Raw genomic sequence first — 22,201 nt, 5'->3', positions numbered from 1 at the left:
GCCCCCTTCAGTCGGTTCAGCGTCCCGCCCACCTGCTAGGCCAGCTGTGCAGCGTGGGAACGCCCCAGCTGGACTGCTTGTAGCCGTCAGGACAAGCTGTGCGGTTCCCAGCCTCCCTGCCTGCCAGCCGGAGCCCGGGCACCGCCGCCTCCCAGCCGTCGCCCGGCAACCGCGGCCGGCCGAGGGGCCCGGCCTGCAGAGTGTAGGGAGGGGCTGGGCCCGGACTGCGGGGTCCTGGGAAAGGAGGGCCTGGGGGCCTGGATTCCTGGGTCTTGGGACGTGCTATGGTTTGCAGCGGTAACGAGGCAGCAGAGGGAGATTTTGAGGAGGAGTTTTGAGGTGAGGGAGATGAACTCCACTCTTCTCAGGGGTTCCAGATGTCCCCAGCCACCTGAGTGCCCTCTTCCCGACCCGCAGGCCCAAGGGAGTCCCGAACCCCGCCTCCCCAGGGCGCGGACACTGGCGAGCCCCTAGGGGCTCCCATTTATAGCTGCGTTTCCACTCAGCGCAGTCTTTATAGCTGCGTTTCCACTCAGCGCAGTCCCTCCAGGACCTGGGCTGAGCAAGTTTCTTCCACTCCCTCCCTTCCCTCCTCCTCACCCCCATGCCTCCCCCAACCCCGGCAGGGCGCAGGTGTCCAGCCCAGCCGGGACCCCCTCCTTGGACCCAGGTGTTCGGGCTCCCAGACCCGAATAGGGCCGGGGCGCCCGCCCACCGGGAGGACCCCGCCCTGAGCGCCCCCATTCAACCGCGTCTCGGCCGCGGAACTTTCTCAATGGGAAGAGGGCGGGTCTCCAGGGGGCGGGCCGGGGCGGGGCGAGCAGGATCCGGCCCTCCCGGGGTCCCGCGGAGACCGAGGGCGCGGAACTAGCAGGCGTTTCAGAGCGTCGGAGGCTGCGGAGGAGCAGACTTGGGGGGCTCTCCAGGCCCGAGACGGGGGGCCTCTGGCCAGGGGAGAAGAGTCGAGCACGAAGGGGGCCCCAGACCAGGGTGAAGGGAAGTGTGGTTCCGAGGAAGAAGTTGGCAGGGAAGCCAGTGCTACGAAGGGGAAGACTCGTGGACCTTGGGGTACACACACTCGGGATGCTGGTCCCCGCCCTCCTCGGCCTCGTCTTCTGCTTCAGAGGGCGTGCAGGTACCACCAGGGGGGCGCGGGGGGACATGCGGGAGGACCGTTTGCCGGCTGCCGCTTTACTAGGGAAAGGAGGCTGGGGACTTGACTCCCGGGTCCTGAAAAAGGTAGCTCTGGAAAGTGCTAAGCTCAGCTCTGCTGCCCCCCTCTCTCCTAGGCGCGTCGCCCCATTTCCTGCAACAGCCAGAGAATCTGGTGGTGCTGCTGGGGGAAGAAGCCCGGCTGCCCTGTGCTCTGGGCGCATACTGGGGGCTGGTCCAGTGGACTAAAGATGGGCTGGCTCTAGGGGGTGAAAGGGATCTACCAGGTAAGGCTGTTCTCTCTGCTCATGGAAGGGCTGGCTCTAGGGTAGGCTGCTGGGCTTGGGCTGTGCCTGAAGTTTCTATTCTGACATTTTCAAGTTTGGGAAATTGATAGGCTCAGGGAAACATGTGGAAATCCTGAGTTTTGAGCTGCTTCTTTGGGGGTGATCCATAGAGTTTGTGGATTATTACTTTTATTGTAATACAGTATGTGAATGCAGAAAAGGGCAGTAAACATAAGTGGTAGATTTGCCAAATAATTATAGACACACATACAACCAATAGCCAGGTTAATTGCCAGCTCCCCAGAATCCCTCCTTATTCCCTTCCCCTGTCATAGCCCTCTTCCCCCTCACTCCAGAATCAATATCTAATCTGACTTTTATGGCAATCATTCTCTTGCCTTCCTTTCTGACTTTATCACCCCCAAGTTTGCAACGACTCTGGTTGGGAGGGGGTTAGAGTCTTTCTGGGCCCAGCACATACTTTTTCATAGTGTTTTACTATCGACTGTGTGGGCCAGTTTTCTGGTGTGGGATGTCTGGAGATGGAGGCATGAAGCCAGGAACTCAGAACCATGGTGAGACCACATCTTCCCTGATTCCAGGGTGGTCCCGGTACTGGATATCAGGAAATGCAGCCAGCGGCCAGCACAACCTCCACATTAGGCCTGTGGAGCTTGAAGATGAAGCATCATATGAATGTCAGGCTACACAAGCAGGCCTTCGCTCACGACCAGCCCAATTGCATGTGCTGGGTGAGGATCCACCCCACTTCTCCCCCTCAGAACCCAGAAGGGCAGCCAGTACTAGCTGGGAGTATTAGAGTCCAGGGAGCCCAGGGAAGTGGTCAATTGGAGCTGAGAAGATCAGGGTCTCGGCCCAGATTCACCTTTGACCCCAGATCCACCCTGCAGTGCCCCCAGAGGCCCCCCAGGTGCTGGGAGGCCCCTCTGTGTCTCTGGTTGCTGGAATTCCTGCAAACCTGACCTGTCGAAGCCATGGAGATGCCCGCCCGACCCCTGAGCTGCTGTGGTTACGAGATGGGGTCCGACTGGATGGGACCACCTTCCACCAGGTCAGGTCCGAATCCCTGTACCAGCCCTTGCCCATTCTGGGAAATTTGGGGTCCATTCTGACCAGAGGCTCATCTAGAGGAGAAGAGGTCATGGGAGGGCAGAGGCTCAAGGGACCCTTGGACTGTGATTCAGGGTAAAGACTCTAGGGCCAGACTATCTGGGTTAAAATTGTGGTTCAGCCACCTGCTAGTTGATAGATCTTGAGTAAGTTATTTAACCTCTCTGTCTCTCAGTTTCCTTATCTGCACAGTGGGGATAATAGTAGCATGACCTCACAGGGTAATTGTGAGTGTTGAACAAAGTAATACCTATAATTCCCCAAAGAGTGCTTGACACATAGTAAGCACTATACTTGTATAAGGTGTAAATGAAATCATTATTATTATCCATACCTCCAGACTCTGCTGAAGGAAGGAAACACTGGGTCAATGGAGAGCACTTTATCCCTGACCCCTTCAAGCAATGATGATGGAGCCACCTTGGTCTGCCGAGCACGGAGTCAGGCTCTGCCGACAGGGAGAGACACAGCCATCACACTGAGCCTGCAGTGTAAGTACAACTGGCCCTTGGATAGAGGGGGCTTGGGCCTGGACTCCTGGGTCTAAGAAAGGAGGGAACTGTCAACCTGGGTTACCTGGGAAGAGAGGGAGCTGGGACCTGGACTCCTATATCTGAGAGAAGAGGAGAGGACAGAAGGATGGCACATTGGGGCATCCAGGAGAATTGGGAACTGAAGTCCAGACTCCTGACTCAGGAGGAAGAGACTAGGGACCCAGACTCCTGGGGTGGAGGGACCAGGAACTAGAATCCTAGGCCAGCAGCGGATGTGTTCCAGGTCCTTACCCACGCTGACAGTTGTCCCCCACCCACAGACCCCCCAGAGGTGACTCTGTCTGCTGAACCACAGACTGTGCAAGAAGGAGAGAAGGTCACTTTCCTGTGCCAGGCCACAGCCCAGCCTCCTGTCACTGGCTACAGGTGAGGACGAAGACCACCTCTCCCCAGCCAAGAGCACAGATCTGGGGGAGATCTGGGACCTGGACAGGGGGCCTGGTGGGGAGGCGGGGACAACACTAACAGCGCCACCACCTCCGCAGGTGGGCGAAGGGGGGCTCCCCGGTGCTCGGGGCCCGCGGGCCAAGGTTAGAGGTCGTGGCGGACGCCTCGTTCCTGACTGAGCCCGTGTCCTGTGAGGTCAGCAACGCCGTGGGTAGCGCCAACCGCAGCACCGCACTGGACGTACTATGTGAGCCGAGAGGGGCTGTGCGTGTGGCCAAAGTGGGGAGTGGCTGCGACAGACTGGGGGAGGGGTCGGGAATAGCATGTAGGCGGGCTTTGGCTGTGCTAGGTCAGTGCCAAAGTGGGGCAGGGGCGGGGCCGAGGTGCGTGGGCGCGGATAATTAGTAGGCGGAGTATTGTGGGCTGGGGACCATACTTGGGGCATTGAGGGTGCGGTGTTTCTGAGGGGCTGATCCCCGGTCAGCGGCATCATTCCGCCCCGGCCATGTGACCCCTCCTTCTCCTCCTCCAGTCGGGCCGACTCTGCAGGCAAAGCCAGAGCCCAGGTCCGTGGACGTGGGGGAAGACGCCTCCTTCAGCTGTGCCTGGCGCGGGAACCCGCTCCCACGGGTAACCTGGACCCGCCGCGGTGGCGTGCAGGTGAAGCTCGATCTGTGGTGGTGGCAGGCGGTGGGCCTGTCTTCCTCGCAAAGTCCCACCCCTGATGCCCCTTCCCTGTCCCAGGTGCTGGGCTCCGGGCCCACGCTTCGTCTTCCGTCGGTGGGGCCCGAGGACACAGGCGACTATGTGTGCAGGGCCGAGCCGGGACTGTCGGGCTTGGGGGGCGGCGCCGCGGAGGCTAGGTTGACAGTGAACGGTGAGAAAGTGGGGTTTCCTAGAAGACCTGGTGGGTCCTGGGACAGGAAGTGGACGGGGCGGGGGGAGGTCTAACTGGAGTAAACGTGGCCTTGAAAGAAACTTTATAGGGGGCGGGGCCTGCTGGCTGGAGCCCCACCTTCCGAGGGCGGGGCTTTGAGGGGATCTGAGCTTGTTGAGGGGCGTGGCCTGGCCGGTTCAGGTTAGCGGAGAGTGACCCGGCCTGGCTCCACTTTATGGAGAACGGTCACTGGGGAGGGCGAAACCTCTCCTCTGAGTGATCCACCGTCTTCATCCCAGCTCCCCCGGTAGTGACCGCCCTGCACTCTGCGCCTGCCTTCCTGAGGGGTCCCGCCCGCCTCCAGTGTCTAGTTTTCGCCTCCCCCGCGCCAGAAGCCGTGGTAAGGAAATGTCGCGCCTACCATGACCAATCCAGTCGTGATCCCTGGCCTCCCACCCGGACCCTCGAAACAGCTGTGGCCATCTATGGCTTTCCCGACGTCCCACCCGCTTCATCCCTCCCTCCCCAGTCTGCTCAGTGACCTCCCTCGTTTGTGCCTCAGGTCTGGTCTTGGGATGAGGGCTTCCTGGAGGCCGGGGCGCAGGGCCGGTTCCTGGTGGAGACATTCCCAGCACCGGAAGGCCACGGGGGACAGGGTCCAGGCCTGATCTCTGTGCTACATATTTCGGGGACCCAGGAGTCGGACTTTAGCAGGAGCTTCAACTGCAGTGCCCGGAACCGGCTGGGCGAGGGAGGCACCCGGGTCAGCCTGGGCCGGAGAGGTGAGATCCCGGCCTGAAGAACCCAAATCTGGGGACTCCAAACCCAACAAACGCAGGGATCCCCAAACCAAGTGTTGCTAAACCTCGGGTCCTCAAATGCAGAGACCCCCAAACCTCGGGAGCTTCAAAATTATGGGTTCCTTGAATCCCAAGACCCCAAAACAACAAATTGCTTCAAATACAAAATCTTAAACTGAGAGATCCCTCATACTCAGGGGCCCCAAAGAAGGGAACCTCCAAATATAGAGAATTGCAAAATAAAAGACCCCCTAAATTCTAAGACTCCCTAAAGCCAGAGAGTTTAAATTTGCCTACTCTCAAACTTGGGAAACCCAAAACTCATGTGCCCTTAGACCCCAAACTAGGGGACTACAAACCTTGGGAATCTCCAAACTTCGTGATGTTTTAAAGCCAGGGAACCCAAACCCAAGCCCTGAGCCCCCGTTCCCCACTTCCTCCTCAGTCTTCTGCTTAGCCATCTCAGGACGCCCCCTCTACTCCCTGCAGACGTGCTGCCCACTGTGCGGATTGTGGCCGGAGTAGCCGCCGCGGCCACGACTCTCCTTATGGTCATCACTGGAGTGGCCCTCTGCTGCTGGCGCCACGGCAGAGGTCAGTGTCTGAACCGCGTCCCAGCCCCCAAAGTCCTACTCCCCCCACACACCCTGCCCTCTGACTCAGTCCTGTCTCTCTAGCCCTGCTCAGAGCTTGGTTCACCTTCAGGCTCTGGTTCCCTCCTCTAGTCCTAACTCGGCCCCCTCGGGGTCACACTCCCCGCCCTCCCATGCCAGGGTTCTCATTGGTTCCCAGGCTCCTCCACCGGCCCCACCCAGCCCTCTCTCTTCCTGCTATTGGTCTCTACGAACCATGACCCCGCCCCATCACTTACCTCCGCCTCTCACTGTCCCGGATCTCAGCCTCTTTCTCCAAGAAAAAGAACCTGGTGCGAATCCCAGGCAGCAGCGACGGCTCCAGTTCGCGGGGTCCCGAGGAGGAGACCGGGAGCGGTGAGGACCGGGTAGGATGCCAGGGTCCCCAGACCCAACTGTTCCTCCAGACCCAAATAATAATCCAGTTCCCACCGGCCCCCAAACTCAAATAGGACCCCAGTCCTAACAGTGACCCCAGACCCAAATGTCCCCGAAGTCCAAATATGCCCCTGACCCAATTATTCCCTATACCCAGTATGTCCCCACGACCCTCTCATTGTCCTAAGTCTAGATCCCAGCTCCCAGGAGCACTTGGCCCCTCCTGCCTGGCCTCCACTCACTGGCGGGCTTAAGGTCCTTGGGGTCTAGCACGGGGGCAGGAGGGTCCTCTGACCACTCCCTCTCACTGAGTTCCCTACCCCAGGGCCCCTTTGTGCACACCCACAGTGACCTGGTTCTGGATGAAGAAAGGGCTTTGGAGACCAAGGTGAGTGTTAGAAGGGGAGGGGCTCCCTTCACTGTATCTCCAACTCTGTCCCCTCCTCTTTCATCTGTTGCCTCCAGAGCTGGGACCTAGCCCCGCCCACACCCCCTCCTTCCACCTCCTGGGCCATCTCCCCCAACAGCTCCGCAGCCTCCATTTGCACAGCCTCGGTTTGCTGATCATACCCACAGATCTGTCCCAGCCTTGGCCTCCATCTTGGCCCCCAGACCAGGGTTCTCTCTGCCTGTGCTTTCCCCACCACAGTCGTGTTTCAGGCCTCCTGAATGCCTCTCCCTGATTGCCCCTGCACAGGCCCCTTCCACTCATCAGGTCCCACAGTGGCCTTGCATCTCCCCAGACTTGTCCCTCCTTTGGGATCCCATCCCAGAACAGCCCCATTGACTCCAGCCCCAGCCCCCAACCCAGGGCCTTTTCTCTCTGCACCCAGCATGTGCTATTCTCTTGGCCTGAAACACTCTCATCTTCCTTGCCATATCTGCCTAATTCCCTCCTTTATTCCTCCAGCCTCAGCTCAGACATTTCTTGTTTTGGGAAGCCCACGCTCCCCTCATCACAGCCTGATCATTCTGCCTGTATTGTACCCATCACAGCCATGACTACTGTGACCTGGGCTTCCCCAGCACAGCCTGATCACTATGCCAAAGGTGCCCCCATCACAGCCCCAGTCACTGCCTGTGCTTTCTCCAGTCACAGCAGTGACCCCTCCGGGCTCTGTCTGATGACTTGTCATTTTCCTGTGGCCTGGGCAGGATCCAGATCTATCCTAGTGACATGTCTCTAGCAGCGGCACAGGGAATGACACAGAATCAAAACCTAGGGGCTGTTGGACAGATGAATGAATCTGTCTCATTCCCTCTTCATTTTCTTCCACACTGCCACCCTCAGCAGGCCTGTATTCCTCTTGTCACTGTTTTTATGTCTCACTTTGTCTATTTGTCAGTGTATGTGTCTGTCTCTGTGCTCTGGGTTTCTACCTGCTCCTGCCTCTGTTTTTCTCTCTGTAGCTTTGGCTCTATTTCAGTGTGTCTTCATTAGTGACCCTCACCCCCTCCCCCCCCACCCGTATCCTCACATACCTTACCAAGTCCCATTTGTCCCTTCAGGACCCAACCAACGGTTACTACAAGGTCCGGGGGGTCAGTGTGAGCCTGAGCCTTGGTGAAGCTCCTGGAGGAGGCCTCTTCCTGCCACCCCCCTCCCCCCTTGGACCCCCAGCGACCCCTTCCTTCTATGACTTCAACCCGCACCCGGGCATGGTCCCTCCCTGCAGACTGTATAGAGCCCGTGCGGGTTATCTCACCACACCACATCCTCGAGCTTTCACCAGCTACATCGAACCCACATCCTTTGGACCCCCAGATCTGGTGCCGGGGACTCCTCCCTTCTCATATGCTGCCTTCCCCACACCTGGCCACCCACGTCTCCAGACTCATGTGTGATATCTCTCCATCTGAAGAGTCCTGGGATCTTCAACTTGCCATAACGGATTGTCCTGATTTCTGAGCAACCACAACAAGTTGGCGACCTTAGTCCTCCAAAATTGAACATTGGGGAATGGAAAGATCGTTATAATTGTCAGAATCATTGCTGTACCCTCAGCTCAGCCAAAGGGGATACCCCAACTGGGAGCAGGGTGACCTCTGTGTCCACCTATTTCCCTCTGTAAAAGAGATTCTAGATGGCAGATAGGCCCTTTGCAGAGGGATGGGGACAGAGAGCAATGGGAGTTAGGGGAAGAGATGGTAGTTATTTCTAGCCACTGAAAGAAGATATTTCAAGATGACCCCCTGCATTGAGAAGAAAGGTAGTATAGAACAGATCAAGGTGAAGGGCAGACCAGGCCCCACCTTGTCCTGGCTCTCCCTGAGGGGCACTTTGCTTGGCCAATGGAAGTGCAGCTAAGGTAGCTGTTCACTCCCTGGGAACCCAAGGTGGCCACCATCTTGATTCTTTCCACCTTACTTAAAGACTCGGAAAGAATTGGACTCGAGGAGTGGGGACAGGGTGAGAACTATCACTGTGGGAATGAAGGGGAACCTGGGGATCAAAATATTTATGTTTAATAAAAAAAAGTCAAAGAGGCAAATGTGTCTTAGGGATTCTCTTGGCATTATTACCCTCCATCAAGGAAGGGGTCCATTAAATCTGTCCCAAGGTCCTTTACCTATGAGGTGGCTGTAGGAGCAAAACCATGAGTCACCTCTCAGCCTCTTCTTACCTTTTTAGCACTCCAGGCTCTTTTTAAATGCACCTGCACACACATCCACACACTGAGAGAAGCACACACAGTGCTGCAAACAGAAACAGACATAAACACACACATGGGCATGTACCCACAGACAGACACACACATAGATGTCCACACAGATGCACACATGTGACAGGGCTGCCTCAGTCGGCCTGGGGAAGACAGAATTCTTCACTCTCATTTGCGGAGACAAAGCGGTAAGCCCTGAAAGGGAGGTAGGGAGGGGGAGACTAGAGGTAGGAAAATGGAAATCTCCTAGTCCTTAGAACAACATGGGGGTCCAGATCCTTGTCCTGGGGTGCTGGGTCCTTGATGGGTATGTTGCTGGGTGCCTGACTTAGGTCATCCTAAAGAAGGGGCCTGGGGGCTTTGTTTCACGGATCTTTGAGCTAGGAGTTAAAGGTCAAGACACCTGGGACCCTTGGGAATCAATGCAGGAACACTGAACTCCTGGGTCTGAGGGAGAGAGGTCTGGGAGCTTGGTCTCTGTCCTGAGGAAAAAGGGTCCTGGGGCCAGGCCTCTGGGATCTGAAAGAAGAGAGTACTGGGTCTCAACTGCTGTGTTCTTGACTGGGGAAATTTTGGAGGCCTGTGTTCCTGAGATCTCGAGAGGAATTTACGGGCGGAGGGAGAGGGTCTCCAATGCTGGCATCCTGGAGAAGGACAAAGCTGATTGTGGGTGTCTGGGTCTGAGAGAGGAGAGGCTGGAGGTGCGAGTCCGGAGGAATGACTCAAAACCCACAAAGGAGGAGCCTGTGACCCAGACTCCTGGCTGGGCCCTTGCATGGGTGGGACGCCTTGAATCTCAGGGGGCGGGGACCTGGCGCTGGCTCCCACCCGGGTTCCGGAGCTGCTCCACTCTGCGCAGAGCTGCCGCGCTATTGTCCTGGCCAGGAAGGCGGGGCCGGCGCGAGGCGGGGCTGGCGGCGCCGGCGCGGCCCGGGGGTGGCGGGAGGAGGAGGCAGCGGCGGTGGCGCTGGGAGCTCCTGTCACCGCTGGGGCCGGGCCGGGCCAGGCGGGAGTGCAGGGGACGTAAGGGTGCGAAGGCCGTGACATGGGGCCCGCCAGCCCCGCTGCTCGCGGTCTGGGCCGCCGCCGGGGCCTGCCGCCGCTGCCGTTGTTGCTGCCACTATTGCTGCTGCTTCTGCGCGCGCAGCTCGCCATCGGGAACCTGGCCGGTGGAAGCCCCGGCGCGGCCGAGGTGAGGCCGAGCCGGGCCCTGGGGGATGGGGGAAGGGGAGGGACTGGGGCCTCTGGACCCCGACGCGAATCCGTCCAGGGTAGAGCGCAGTCTTTCCAGCCATGTGGCCAGCCCCCAGCCTTCCCTAACATCCCTAGGCATTCATGAACCCTGGATGCCAGGCCCCCCATCATCTGACGTCCCAGCCCCCTTTTAACCCCAGCAGGAACTGGCTTTCCCAGAGCCCTTGGTCCCAGAAGTCCAGCCCCCCTCTTCAGACCCTCTCACCCTATGTGACTCGGCCCCAGCCCCTTCCCACCTGAACAGAGGATCCGCCAGGCAGCAAGGTACTTGGATCCAAGAATCTAGGACCCTTGCATCCCTCTGGACCCATATAAAGCCGCCAGCAGGCTCCCAGGACCCAGGAGGCCAGGCTTCCAGCCATCACCACCCCCTAACTAGGATGTAGCTCTCCAGTCCTCAAGGACCTGGTGGTCAGGCCTGCAGGGCCCTGAAGCCAGGCCTCGTCGTTTGTGCACCCTGCAATGGGAGCCTGAACTAGGGACGGAGGGAGGAGGGGCCAGAACGCCTGGGTTCTGGCCTCCTCCCCCGCGATTCAGGTTTAACCCCTTCGGACTTCAGCGCTACTGCACTGGGGTGGGGGAGGAGTCTGTCTCCGCGGCAACAAGACCGAGAGAATCCCGGGGGACCCGGGTCGCCATAGCAACTGGAGAGCTGGGGTGCCCCCGCCCTACGAGAGCTGTTTCCCGGGGAACGGTGCCTCCACGGAGGCGGGTGCGCCGTGCTTGGCGGAGGGGGCTAGTGCTGGGGTTCTGAATATCCGGGTCCAGGGAGCAAAGAACTGGGAACCCAGATGCCAGTGTACCCCAGGCCCTTACTGTCCCCTCCGCCTCCATCCCCAGGCCCCGGGGTCAGCCCAGGTTGCCGGACTATGCGGGCGCCTAACCCTTCACCGAGACCTGCGAACCGGCCGCTGGGAACCAGACCCACAGCGCTCACGGCGCTGTCTCCGGGACCCGCAGCGCGTGCTGGAGTACTGCAGACAGGTGGGCGGGACCTACTAGGAGGGGCGTGGTCAGTGGGAAACCGGGTCCAAGATGGGGCGGGGGTCCCCCATATGAAGCTAGACTTGCAAGAGGCGTGGTGCAGGGAGATGCGGGAGGTAAGAACGCCTGGGAAGCTAGGGGGCGTGGCCAACGAAGAGGCGAAGCTAGGTTAGGGCAGGACCCGTTTTGAGAAACCAAGTCAGAAAAGGGTGAGAGGCGCAAAGATGCCTGCTTAGGAAGGTAGCCAATGAAGAGGCGGGGTTTAGCAATCTGTGGTGGGCCTAGTAAAGAGTAGGAGTACAGGTGGGAGTGGCCAAAAGAGAGGCGGGGCTAAGACAAAAAGAGACCTTACGGACAAGCAAGATGGGGAAAGGGGTGTAGCGCAGTGAGAGTGGATAGCTAGGAGGCGTGGCTACGAAAGGCAGGTCTAACACAAAGAGGAGGGGTACTGATTGACAGGCCAGAGAAAGAGACGGGACTTAAAGCAGGGTGAGACCTATGGGGAAGATGAACCTGATTGCGGGGAGAGGTAACCATAGAGGTGGGCTTAGAGACATTGAGCTTATGGGCAGGTGGAGGGACTTCATAAAGAAACTGGACAGGAAAAGAGGTAGGGCCTAAGGACAGCAGAACTTTTAAGGGAGAGCCACGAAGGGGTGTGGCCAATCGGCAGGAGGGGCTTAGATATCTAAGGCTGGTTCCATCGAGAAGCAGGGCTTAGGGAGGAGATGTCCTTATGAATACTAGAGCCTTGAAAAAGGACATGGCCAGTGGAGAGGGGTGGCTGGCAGGTGTGCGGCAGTGGGTTGATCACCCCCACCCGGTGTCCCCAGATGTATCCAGAGCTGCAGATTGCACGAGTGGAGCAGGCCGCACAGGCCATCCCCATGGAACGCTGGTGCGGAGGTGCCCGGGGTGGTCGCTGTGCCCATCCTCATCACCAGGTTGTGCCCTTCCGCTGCCTGCGTGAGTCACAGGCTGGGGGAGGGAAACTAAAGGGTGAGGTTCTGAGCCCCTGTCTTGGGCCCACATTAGGGTGCTGGGTGCCTGCGTCTTGAGTGGGGCCGAAAAGCCTCTGAGGAGAAAATCTGGATTCTGAGGAGGTTGGGGCTGGAGGCTGTGGAAGGTTTCACCCTGGTGTCCCCGTTCCCCAGCGGGTGAATTTGTGAGCGAGGCCCTGCTTGTGCCCGAAGGCTGCCGGTTCTTGCACCAGGAGCGCATGGACCAGTGCGAGAGTTCAACCCGGAGGCATCAGGAGGCACAGGAGGTCAGGACGCTGGCCCACTCATTCACACCCCGCAGAACCCAGGAGTCTGGGCCTCCAGCCCCCTCACAGAGATCTAGGAATACCATCCCCCAAGCCCTTCCTCTAGAGCCAGGAATCCAGACTCCCAGTCTCATCAGCTCTCAAGATCCAGGCATTCAGGCTCCCAATCTATTCCTCCTTCTCCACAATCCTTGCATCTGGGCCCACTCTTCCCACAGGCCTGCAGCTCCCAGGGCCTCATCCTGCATGGCTCGGGCATGCTTTTGCCCTGTGGTGCAGATCGGTTCCGAGGTGTGGAGTATGTGTGCTGCCCCCCTCCAGTGACCCCCGACCCATCTGGGACAGCAGTTGGGTGAGTGGGAGGGGACCCTTCATGCCCATCCCAAGGCTCCTGAGGCAGGGATGGAAACCTGGGTCCTTACTGTTTGGTACTTCTCCTGCTCCCTCAGTGACCCCTCTACCCGGTCTTGGCCCCTGGGGGGCAGAGTAGAAGGGAGTGAGGATGAGGAAGAGGAGGAATCCTACCTACAGCCAGTAGACGATTACTTCGTGGAGCCTCCACAGGCTGAAGAGGAAGAGGAGGAGGAAAAGGTCCCACCCTTAAGCTCCCATACGCCTGCAGTGGTCAGCAAAGGTGAGGCAGCCTCTGAACCCCAGTCCTCTCCACCATGGGGAGGGGGAGTCTTGATGTAGGGACATCTTTGAGAAGGACCTGTAGTGGAGAGGCCCAACTGGGGAGAATGGAAGAGATGGGAGTAGCTTTGGTTAAAATAAAGGTGGAAGGGCAAGCCTATGAACAATGCAAAGGGACAGGGTTGTGTGGGCCCTTGGAATGAAAGGGGCCATTTGGTAGGTCCTGAGAGTTATTTTCGTAAAGCTTGGAAAATGGTGTAATGGATTCCTAAGCTTTGTGAGAACAGGACTGGTTCAGAACTACATCTTCCAAGATGCCAGGCAACAGCTACAGCGAAACTGGATGTGTGGTGGTCTCCAGTGCTCTCTAGGAAATGTAGTTCTCCAGGTAGGAAAGGCTACCTGGAGGTGGGCTGCAGGCCGACCACCTGATCCCTGTTCTTGCAGTCACTCCCACCCCGCGGCCCACGGACGGTGTGGATGTTTACTTCGGCATGCCTGGGGAAATGAGCGAGCACGAGGGGTTCCTGAGGGCCAAAATGGACTTGGAGGAGCGTAGGATGCGCCAGATTAATGAGGTGATGATACTAAGGACCCCAAGATTCCCCACACCACAGAGCTCCCTAAATACCAGGAAACTTCTTGGGGACACATTGAGACTACCTCCAAAGGCTCCCTGGGCCCCCTTCAATCCTGAACCCTCAACACCATCCCCTAAGATGACCAGGGATTCTTGACCCACCTAGAATCCCATTGAGATGGCACTAAATTCTATGGGAAGTCTAGTCAGTGGTACTCTTCCACTTTAAACTCTTTCTGGGTCTTCCCTCTTGGGAACTCAAGAACCAATGGAACTTAAGAGATCTGGAGCCTACAAAGTCTTGAAGAAAGATTTGGGGACTCACCGGTGTATTAGGGTGCATTCTGGGATCCTGAAACTCCCCTTCCCCTGCCAGGTGATGCGCGAATGGGCCATGGCAGACAACCAGTCCAAGAACCTGCCTAAAGCCGACAGACAGGCCCTGAATGAGGTAGGTCAACCTCCAACGGGTCCTATTCATGCCTGTCCTCTACCTGGGGCACACACAGTTTCAGCCTGGCTCTGGCCAGGTCCTGCCCCGCTCATTTCCACCCCTTCCTACTTATCTCAGCCTCTCCTGACCCCACCGCTACATGTGGCTCTGCCCATCTTGGCCTGCATCCAACCTGACATTGTTTCTCCTCCTCATATTGGCCATGATTAGCTCTATCTTAACTTGACTTACCTCCGAGGGCTGGCTCTGGAGGCCTCTCCCAAGCTGGGCCCCCTGTAGATTCAGCCAGGTCCTTCTCGGCTTCTCTGTGATGCATTCATGTCCCTGTTAGGCCCCGCGCCCTGACTTTGGTGCTGCCCCTGTAATCTCAGTGTTACTCAATCCCTCCTTGGTAGGCCTGGCCTCCTAACTCCTGCTCCCAGCTCTCTCAGCCTTACCTTAGTGCAGTGCTACCCTATGTAGACCCCACTCAGGTTAGCCCCCAGTCCAAACTCTTGGTCCTACCCTTCCCAGTCTCATTTAGGAGCAGCCTATTTCCTGCCCAGTCGTGGAGCCCTACCTTTCCTAAAAGACTTGTCCCTTTTACCTTAACATTGGCCAGTTCTCTTCCCAAATTGTTCCCACCCAACCTTACAGTTTACACCCTCAGATTGGCTCCCAGTAGGCTCAGTCCCTCCCCACTCCATCTGGCCCTGTAGCCCACCCCCTCCCATCAGTTTCCTTTGACCTAGTCCCACCCTGGGTTGGCTAGGCCTAGGCCTATTGAACTCCACCCCACTTGACCCTATAGCCCTGTCTTTCCAGATTCCCTTTGACCCAGATTTTCACCCATCTTCATCTCTCCTGACCCTGTGCCCACCCCCTCACCAGCACTTCCAGTCCATTCTGCAGACCCTGGAGGAGCAGGTGTCCGGTGAGCGACAGCGCCTGGTGGAGACCCACGCCACCCGAGTCATCGCCCTTATCAATGACCAACGCAGGGCTGCCCTGGAGGGCTTCCTGGCAGCACTACAGGGGGATCCGCCTCAGGTGTGAGGGCCCTGGGGGCAGGGAGCAGAGGGCGAGAAGGGCTGGGGCAGGCCTGGGCAGCCTCTGTCCCTTCTACAGGCAGAACGTGTCCTGCTGGCCCTGCGGCGCTACCTGCGTGCGGAGCAGAAAGAGCAGAGGCACACGCTGCGGCACTACCAGCACGTGGCTGCCGTGGATCCCGAGAAGGCCCAGCAGATGCGCTTCCAGGTGCTCAGACCCTTCCAGCTCCCAGATGCCCCGCTGTCCCTCAGACCCCATCCCCTCAGACTCCTCTCTTTTCCCTCAGACCCTCTTTCAGTCCCTTGGACTCCCTATCTCTAAAAAGCCCCTTCTGTGCCTCAGGACCCTTTCCAGTCCCTCAACTCCACTTTCTGTCCCTTGAATCCCTACTTGCTGACTTTGGAACGCTGTCCCCCACCCCCCAACACATACTGTGCCTTTGACTCCTTCCCGTCCCTTGGATTTCTACTTCCTTTCCCAGAACCCCTTCCTGTGCCTTGAACCTGTTCCTGCCCCTCAACCCTCCTTTCTCCCTAACCCCACTTGTTTTCCCTGGAAACCCTGTTCTTTGCCCTTAGATTCTAATTCCTTTTTCTAGGATGTTCTCTTCCTGTCCATGCATACTCCATTTTGTGCTCTTGAACTCCAAGTCTTGTCTTGAGCCACATCATTTCTATATGACCCTACTTCCTGTCTCTGGGACACCCTCAAACCCCACTTTCTGTCCCTCACACCCTACTTTCTGCTCCTCTGACCCCACTTGCCTCCACTTCCTGTCTTCTAAACCATATTCCTTGTATCCTATACTTGTCTTCTGTGCCCCACTTTTCCTAGCAGTCACTCCTTTTCCTTGTACCTTACTTCCTTTCCCAAGCCTCTCACTTCCTGTCTTCTGTACATCTTTTCTTTCTGTTTGTATCTTGCTTCTCCTTCAGTTTCCTTCCTCTTAAAACCCAATTCCTGATCCTTATACCCTACTTCCTGTCCATTGTTTGTGCTACTTTTCCTTGGACCCTACTGAATTCATCTTTCATCCTGCCTCAGTTTCCCCTTCTTCAGCCTCCATTGTCCAGCTCATACCCACCTTTCATTCCCACTCACCCACCCACCTTTCATAACTACTCCCCCACAGGTACAGACCCATCTTCAAGTGATTGAGGAAAGGATGAATCAGAGCCTGGGCCTGCTTGACCAGAACCCCCGCCTGGCTCAGGAGCTGCGGCCCCAGATCCGTGAGTGCCCATTACCCCAGCTCCATTTTCAGCTATCTGAGGACAGACCTTGACCCCCAACTTTCAACCTTCCCCGATTTCAGTTATCCTGATTTGTGTAACAAATCACCCCAGAACTTAGAGGCTTACATCAACAACCGTTTTTTTCTTTTTCTTTTTTGCTTATGATTCTGCCATCTGGTCTGAGTTCAGCTGGGTGGTTCTTCTGGTGCTCTTGCCAGTAGGCAAGTGTGCAGCTGTATCTAGATAGTAAATCATCAGGGGGCTGGGACTCTGCACCAATGGATCTCTCTTCCTCTCCAAGTAGGCTTAGGGCCTCTCTTCTCCATTAAGCCTCTCCATGTGGTCTCTCCAGCAGGGTAGCTGGATTTCCTACATGGTGGTTCAGGATCCCCAAAGCACAAAAGTGGAAGTTGTGAGGTCTTCTTAAGGCTTGGGCCCACATTCTATTGGCTAAAGCAAGTTACAAACCCAGTCCAGATTCAAAGGGAGGGGCCTACAAAGAGCATGAATACCAGAAAGTGTGACCTACCACAGCCCGCAGATCTATTGTGACTTCCTCCTAGATATCCCACACCTAACCCCAATTCTCCTGATATTTAAGGAAGGCATACTCTTGACTTTTTTTGTTGTTGTTGTGGCTGGCCAGTACAGGATCCGAACCCATGTCCTTCATGTTATAAAGCTGCACTCTAACCAACTGAGCTAACTGGCCAGCCCTAAGCCATACTTTTGAAACTTCAACCTCCATCCTCCCTGCCAGGGGCACTTCTAGCCAGCTCCTCACTTTGCCAGATCACACTTTTCAGCTACCCCACACTTGGGACTGACTCTGCTGTCTGCATGATCTTCCAGTCACTCTACTACTAGGGTGCCCTTCACTCCCCCAGTTTTGTTGCAGGGAGTCCCCATGCCCACCACCTCAGCCATCTTTCTGCATGTTCCCTTTAGAGGAACTCCTCCACTCTGAGCACCTGGGTCCCAATGAATTGGAAGCCCCTGCCTCTGGGGGCAGCAGTGAGGACAAAGGTGGGATGCAGCCTCCAGATTCCAAGGATGGTGAGTGATTCTAAATATAAAATAACCCCAGACTTTGAGGGATAGGTCCCCAACCTCATTTGTAATCTCCAAAAGTCTGGGGGTGTCTTGGCCACCACAGTGAGTGGGAGAGGATGGGGAGGAATGTCTAAGTTTGTGGAGGCCTCTGTAGAATCCTTGTTTCTCCTTCTTGGTCTCCCTGGGAGGGTGTTTCTCCACACTTTCTTTAATGATACCCTCCTCTCTTCACTGTTCCACCTGCCTTGCTTTCTCTGGCTGCCAGCAGACACCCCCATGACCCTTCCAAAAGGTAAGCGTCTCACAGAGTAGACTCCAGCCACTAAATCCCACTGAAACCCTGAACCCAGAAGGGAAAAGGGTCTATATGTTGGGAAGCCCAAACCTCCTGGGGTGGAGTCCGGTGCACTTTCTGACCCCCTCATCAGGTCAGGTGTAGCACCTCTCTGGACCTCAAGAATGAGATAGGAATTGGGGGGATAGGGTCCACAGAACAAGATGCTGTGTCGCCTGGGAAAGAGAAGATGTCCAACCTGGAGCAGTATGAGCAAAAGGTAAGTTAGTCAGATCTGTGGGTTCCTGAAGGAGGGCAAGAGCAGGGGCCTGGACTCCTGGGTCTGAGGGAGGAGGGGCTGATGACATGGATTTGGGGATCCTAGGAAGAAAAGGGATGGGGAATACCCGCTTGGGCCCCTAGGGAGAAAGAGGACAGGCGCAGACTGCTGGGTCCCTGACACTTCCTGATCCCCCAGGTGAATGCATCTGTTCCAAGAGGTTTTCCTTTTCACTCATCGGAGATTCAGAGAGATGAACTGGTAAGAGGAGGAATATCCCAGGTACTTAGGGGGAGATGTCAGAGGTCAGTGGCTAGGCTGTGACTCTCAAAGCCACACAGGACCCTGCTGAGCCTCAGAGACGCCCCCTGCCCCATCTGCTTTCCTTGCAGGCACCAGCTGGCACAGGTGTGTCCCGTGAGGCTGTGTCTGGCCTGCTGATCATGGGAGCGGGCGGGGGCTCCCTGATAGTCCTCTCCATGCTGCTCCTGCGCAGAAAGAAGCCCTACGGGGCAATTAGCCACGGCGTAGTGGAGGTGAGAGACATGAAGACACAGTGTGGGCATGTGGGCCGTGAGATCTGTGGCCAGGCTCCCCGTGCCCCACGACCGCTCCCCGTTGCAGGTGGATCCCATGCTGACCCTGGAGGAGCAGCAGCTCCGTGAACTGCAGCGACACGGCTATGAGAACCCCACCTACCGCTTCCTGGAGGAAAGACCCTGAACTGCCTCCTTCACACCTTCAGCTGAGCCCAGACCTTCCCTCTTCCTAGAGCCCCAGAACCCCACCCTAGGGTAGGGGGGTCTTGAAAAGTTCATTTCACACCCTTTGTGAAGGGGCCCTTTCCAGTACCAAATTCCATCCCTAAGAAATCCCCAGGTATTCCCAGCTCCCTCCCCTCTTAGGACCTCTTCACCTTAATTTATTTTGTAAGTTAATTTATTGTCCCTTAAGGTGACCACCCCCTTGGTCCCAGTGTCTGTTGTTCCCTGGAATTCACCCTCCCACGCTTTCCTCACTAACAACCCAATAAAATTCTCTTCCCCACCAGGCCATCCTGTGTCTCTATGGGAGCTTCGGTGTGTAATCACACCTGGGTGCAGATATCCATCCCTGCCCGGCCACCTTCATCTCTTTAAACTGGATGGTGGAGCTTTAAATCTGGGCAGGGCCTGCGAAAAGGGCTGGCGCGCAGGGGGTGGGTCCCGGAGGCCTGGGGTAGGCTCCCGGCGTCTTCCCAGTAGCTTTCAGTGGTGCTGAAAGGGTCGCGACTTCTGGGCCCCTATCTGCTGGTTACCAGGGTGGACCCCAAGGAGGCTGGGCTCTGACAAGTTTCCCCTGCCTTCTACTCACCCTCAAACATAATCACACACAACATCCACCCCAACCTGCAAGCCCTATGAGGGAATGGGGATCTTGAGCCACCCTTCCCATTCTCAAGTCTTCTCTTCTAAGGGAGTCCATAGGAATCCCCCTGGGGAGTGGAAATTCCAGTCACGTGTCCCAGAGAGAGCTATGTGATGTCTGCCAGCACCTATTAGAATTTGTACTCTCACGTGTCCCGTTTTTGTGACGAGTTGGAGTTGGCCCTCTACTTATGCTGTTACCTGTCCCGAGAGGGTTGTTATTGAGGATTAAAAGGGTTGCTATTGGGGCCGGCCTGTGGCTCACTTGGTAGAGTGCGGTGCTGATAACACCAAGGCCACGGGTTCGGATCCTATATAGGGATGGCCAGTTTGCTCACTGGCTGAGCGTGGTGCTGACAGCACCAAGCCAAAGGTTGAGATCCCCTTACCGGTCATCTTTTTTAAAAAAAAAAAGGGTTGCTATTTGTGGAGATGTTAGAACTGTGCCTGCCATTTAGCAAGTATTTGATAAATAAAATCTTAAGCATTATGGCAGCAAACACTCATATGGAGCTCACTTTGCGCCAGGCACTGAGGGCTTTATATGCAATGACACACTCATTATTTCCATCCCTGACACAATCATTATTTCCATCCCACGGAGTAGGTACGACAGTCCCCATCTATAGATTAGGAAACGGTGGCAGAGAGAAGTTACATCATGTGCCCAAGGTCACCATCTAGAAAGGGTCAGAGCTAGGAATTCAACCCAGGCAGCCTGGTTCAGCGCCCATATTCTTGGCCATTTTACTAATCTGCTGTCTAATAACTCAAAGCAGTCCCCATATGGTGTTCAAATTGAGCACTGCAAAATTCCAGGGGATACCCTTCACCTCTTAAACATTATAGAATTTGCCTTTTTACCACAACTTCCCAGCAGATGGCAGTAACGTACCATGTTATAATGTCAGTCACATGATTTTTCAGACAGATGGCTTGGGGAGGGAGCACCTATTTCAGATTCTGCCAAAAGGCCCATGAGCTAGCAGTAGCTCCTCAAAATATGCACATGTAAAAACAGGTAATGCATATTAAATATACACCTGGCAGATGTTAGGAGGAAGATGCCTTCATGGTGCAAGTTGAATACAATATCGCAGCTTCATTAGAGAGCTCAGTTTGCACTATTATTCTGATACTGGTTATACCTTCGGTAATACTCAGAGGAGCTTAGCAGAAATCTATCACTAATGCCACAGGCAGGCAGGAAAGCTGCCTTTGTGTTTTCACAACCAAGAGTGATCAAAAGGCTAACAACAGGTAAGGAGCTCCAAGTAGGTGGGACAGGAAATGAAAGGCCATTTTGCTCAATATGGTCAGAATGTGATTCCTTAATAAAGTTTTTCCGTTTGTTTGTTTTTTGGTGTTTTGGGCATTTGGCCGGCACAGGGATCTGAACCCTTGATCTTTGTGTTATCACACTGTGTTCTAACCGACTGAGCTAAACAGCCAGCCCAATAAAGTTTAATTTTAATGGCAATACTTAGAGTAATTAATTTTAAAAGACTGTCATTATTAAAATTCCATCAGGAAAAATAATTTTGCTATTGCTCATTTGATGCTCTTGTGTCCCTAAGCCTTCTTTTCCATTGAAAACAATTTTGTTAATTCTCCTTTTAATAATGCAGAGTTTCTTAGGGACATTCTATCATGTCGGTGGTGTGTGTGTAAATGTCTTAGTTCGGGCTGCTATAACAGAACACCATAGACCCGGTTACTAAAACAAGTTACTTCTTACCATTCTAGAGGTTGGAAGTCCAAGATCAAGGTGCCAGCAGATTCAGTGTCTGATGAGGACACTCTTCCTGTTTTGTAGATGGCCATCCTCTTGCTGTGTCCTAACATGGCAGAGAGGAGAGAGAAGTAAGCTCTCTCATGTCTCCTTTTATAAGGGCATTAACCTCATCATGAGGGCTCTACTCTCATGACCTAATTACCTCCCAAAGGCCCCACCTCCAAATATCCCATTGGGGCTGTGGCTTGTGCTCCCCCCCGCAACATATAAATTTGGGGGGAACAAAAATATGCAGTCCATAACAATACAAATCAGGATAGACATCTTATATGTCAACAAGATCTCAGATGCCATCAATGATAAGAAATGGCATTATTTTATGTACCCCAAGAGAAAAAAAGGCAAAAATTAAGTCATGTCACACAATTGACTGTAAGATGAATTCCAATGAAGTTCTTCTTAGAATCAGTAAAATATAGCATAGTCTTCAAAATTCTTCATGTGTCAGCAGCATTATGTGAGTATATACAAGAGCACATACACGCTGTCACAAGGCAGCCAGTGTGGCCCCCTGATAACTCTGTCTCCCAATATTCATGCCCTCAAGTAATATTCCCTATGCTGAGTCTGGACTTGGCCACATGACTGACTTTGACCAATACGATGTCAGTGGGCACAATGCAAGCACGGGCTTGCTTTCTTGAAACTCTTTGAAACTCTTTCTCTTGGAGCCCTTAAGCCACCATGTGAAGAGATCACCTAACCTCCTGGACCACTCCCAACAGCTTCAGCCACCTCAGCCAAGCTATCAGACATGTGAGTGAAGTTGTCTTGGATTTCCGGCCCAGTCCAACCTCCAGCTGACTTCAGCCCCATGGACGACCAAAGCAAGACAGCAGAACTGCTGGCTGAGCCCAATCCAGATTGCAGGTTCATCAACAAAGAAGAGATGGTTAAGTTTTGGGGTGGAGACATTGGCACGAGCCCTGTAGTGTGCTAACATACACTTGGTTTGTTGTCCATAAAAGACTCTGAGCAGGAGATGCTATGGTGAGAGGGCTTTCTAGGGTGGGGAGCTGGAGCTTCATTCTATTGGGGAATTCCAAGGGCCTGTTTACAACATGCACTCCTGCAGGACCTGAATTTTTTTTTTTTT

At 55.3% G+C, this 22,201-nt stretch overlaps 2 protein-coding genes across 3 annotated transcripts; both read left to right on the top strand.

Moving 5' to 3' along the window:
- The first annotated feature begins 1,083 nt into the window (after positions 1 to 1,083).
- KIRREL2 (kin of IRRE like 2 (Drosophila)) lies at positions 1,084 to 8,680 on the top strand. Its single transcript, XM_008575672.1, has 15 exons — positions 1,084 to 1,135; positions 1,290 to 1,439; positions 2,042 to 2,191; positions 2,351 to 2,511; positions 2,911 to 3,061; positions 3,385 to 3,490; positions 3,610 to 3,758; positions 4,044 to 4,171; positions 4,256 to 4,388; positions 4,688 to 4,788; positions 4,951 to 5,170; positions 5,678 to 5,776; positions 6,088 to 6,188; positions 6,524 to 6,586; positions 7,708 to 8,680. Exons 1-15 carry the CDS (start codon positions 1,084 to 1,086, stop codon positions 8,041 to 8,043), a joined length of 2,100 nt encoding a protein of 699 aa, XP_008573894.1. The 3' UTR covers positions 8,044 to 8,680.
- Positions 8,681 to 9,765: 1,085 nt separating this feature from the next.
- APLP1 (amyloid beta (A4) precursor-like protein 1) lies at positions 9,766 to 18,957 on the top strand. Of its 2 annotated transcripts, none has more exons than XM_008575671.1 (17): positions 9,766 to 10,053; positions 10,956 to 11,099; positions 11,933 to 12,065; positions 12,254 to 12,366; positions 12,585 to 12,718; positions 12,816 to 13,000; positions 13,447 to 13,577; positions 13,956 to 14,030; positions 14,904 to 15,062; positions 15,141 to 15,269; positions 16,195 to 16,294; positions 17,246 to 17,353; positions 17,619 to 17,642; positions 17,834 to 17,904; positions 18,103 to 18,165; positions 18,297 to 18,440; positions 18,529 to 18,957. In XM_008575671.1, exons 1-17 carry the CDS (start codon positions 9,907 to 9,909, stop codon positions 18,625 to 18,627), a joined length of 1,959 nt encoding a protein of 652 aa, XP_008573893.1. In that variant the 5' UTR covers positions 9,766 to 9,906; the 3' UTR covers positions 18,628 to 18,957. The 2 variants fall into 2 exon arrangements, with proteins under 2 accessions (XP_008573893.1, XP_008573892.1); XM_008575670.1 differs by having other exon boundaries at positions 17,616 to 17,642.
- The last annotated feature ends 3,244 nt before the right edge of the window (positions 18,958 to 22,201 follow it).

Source organism: Galeopterus variegatus, unplaced genomic scaffold (genome assembly GCF_000696425.1).
Source record: "Galeopterus variegatus unplaced genomic scaffold, G_variegatus-3.0.2 Scaffold1222, whole genome shotgun sequence".
Classification (NCBI taxonomy): domain Eukaryota; kingdom Metazoa; phylum Chordata; class Mammalia; order Dermoptera; family Cynocephalidae; genus Galeopterus; species Galeopterus variegatus.
This window is presented reverse-complemented; position numbering and strand designations above follow the sequence as displayed.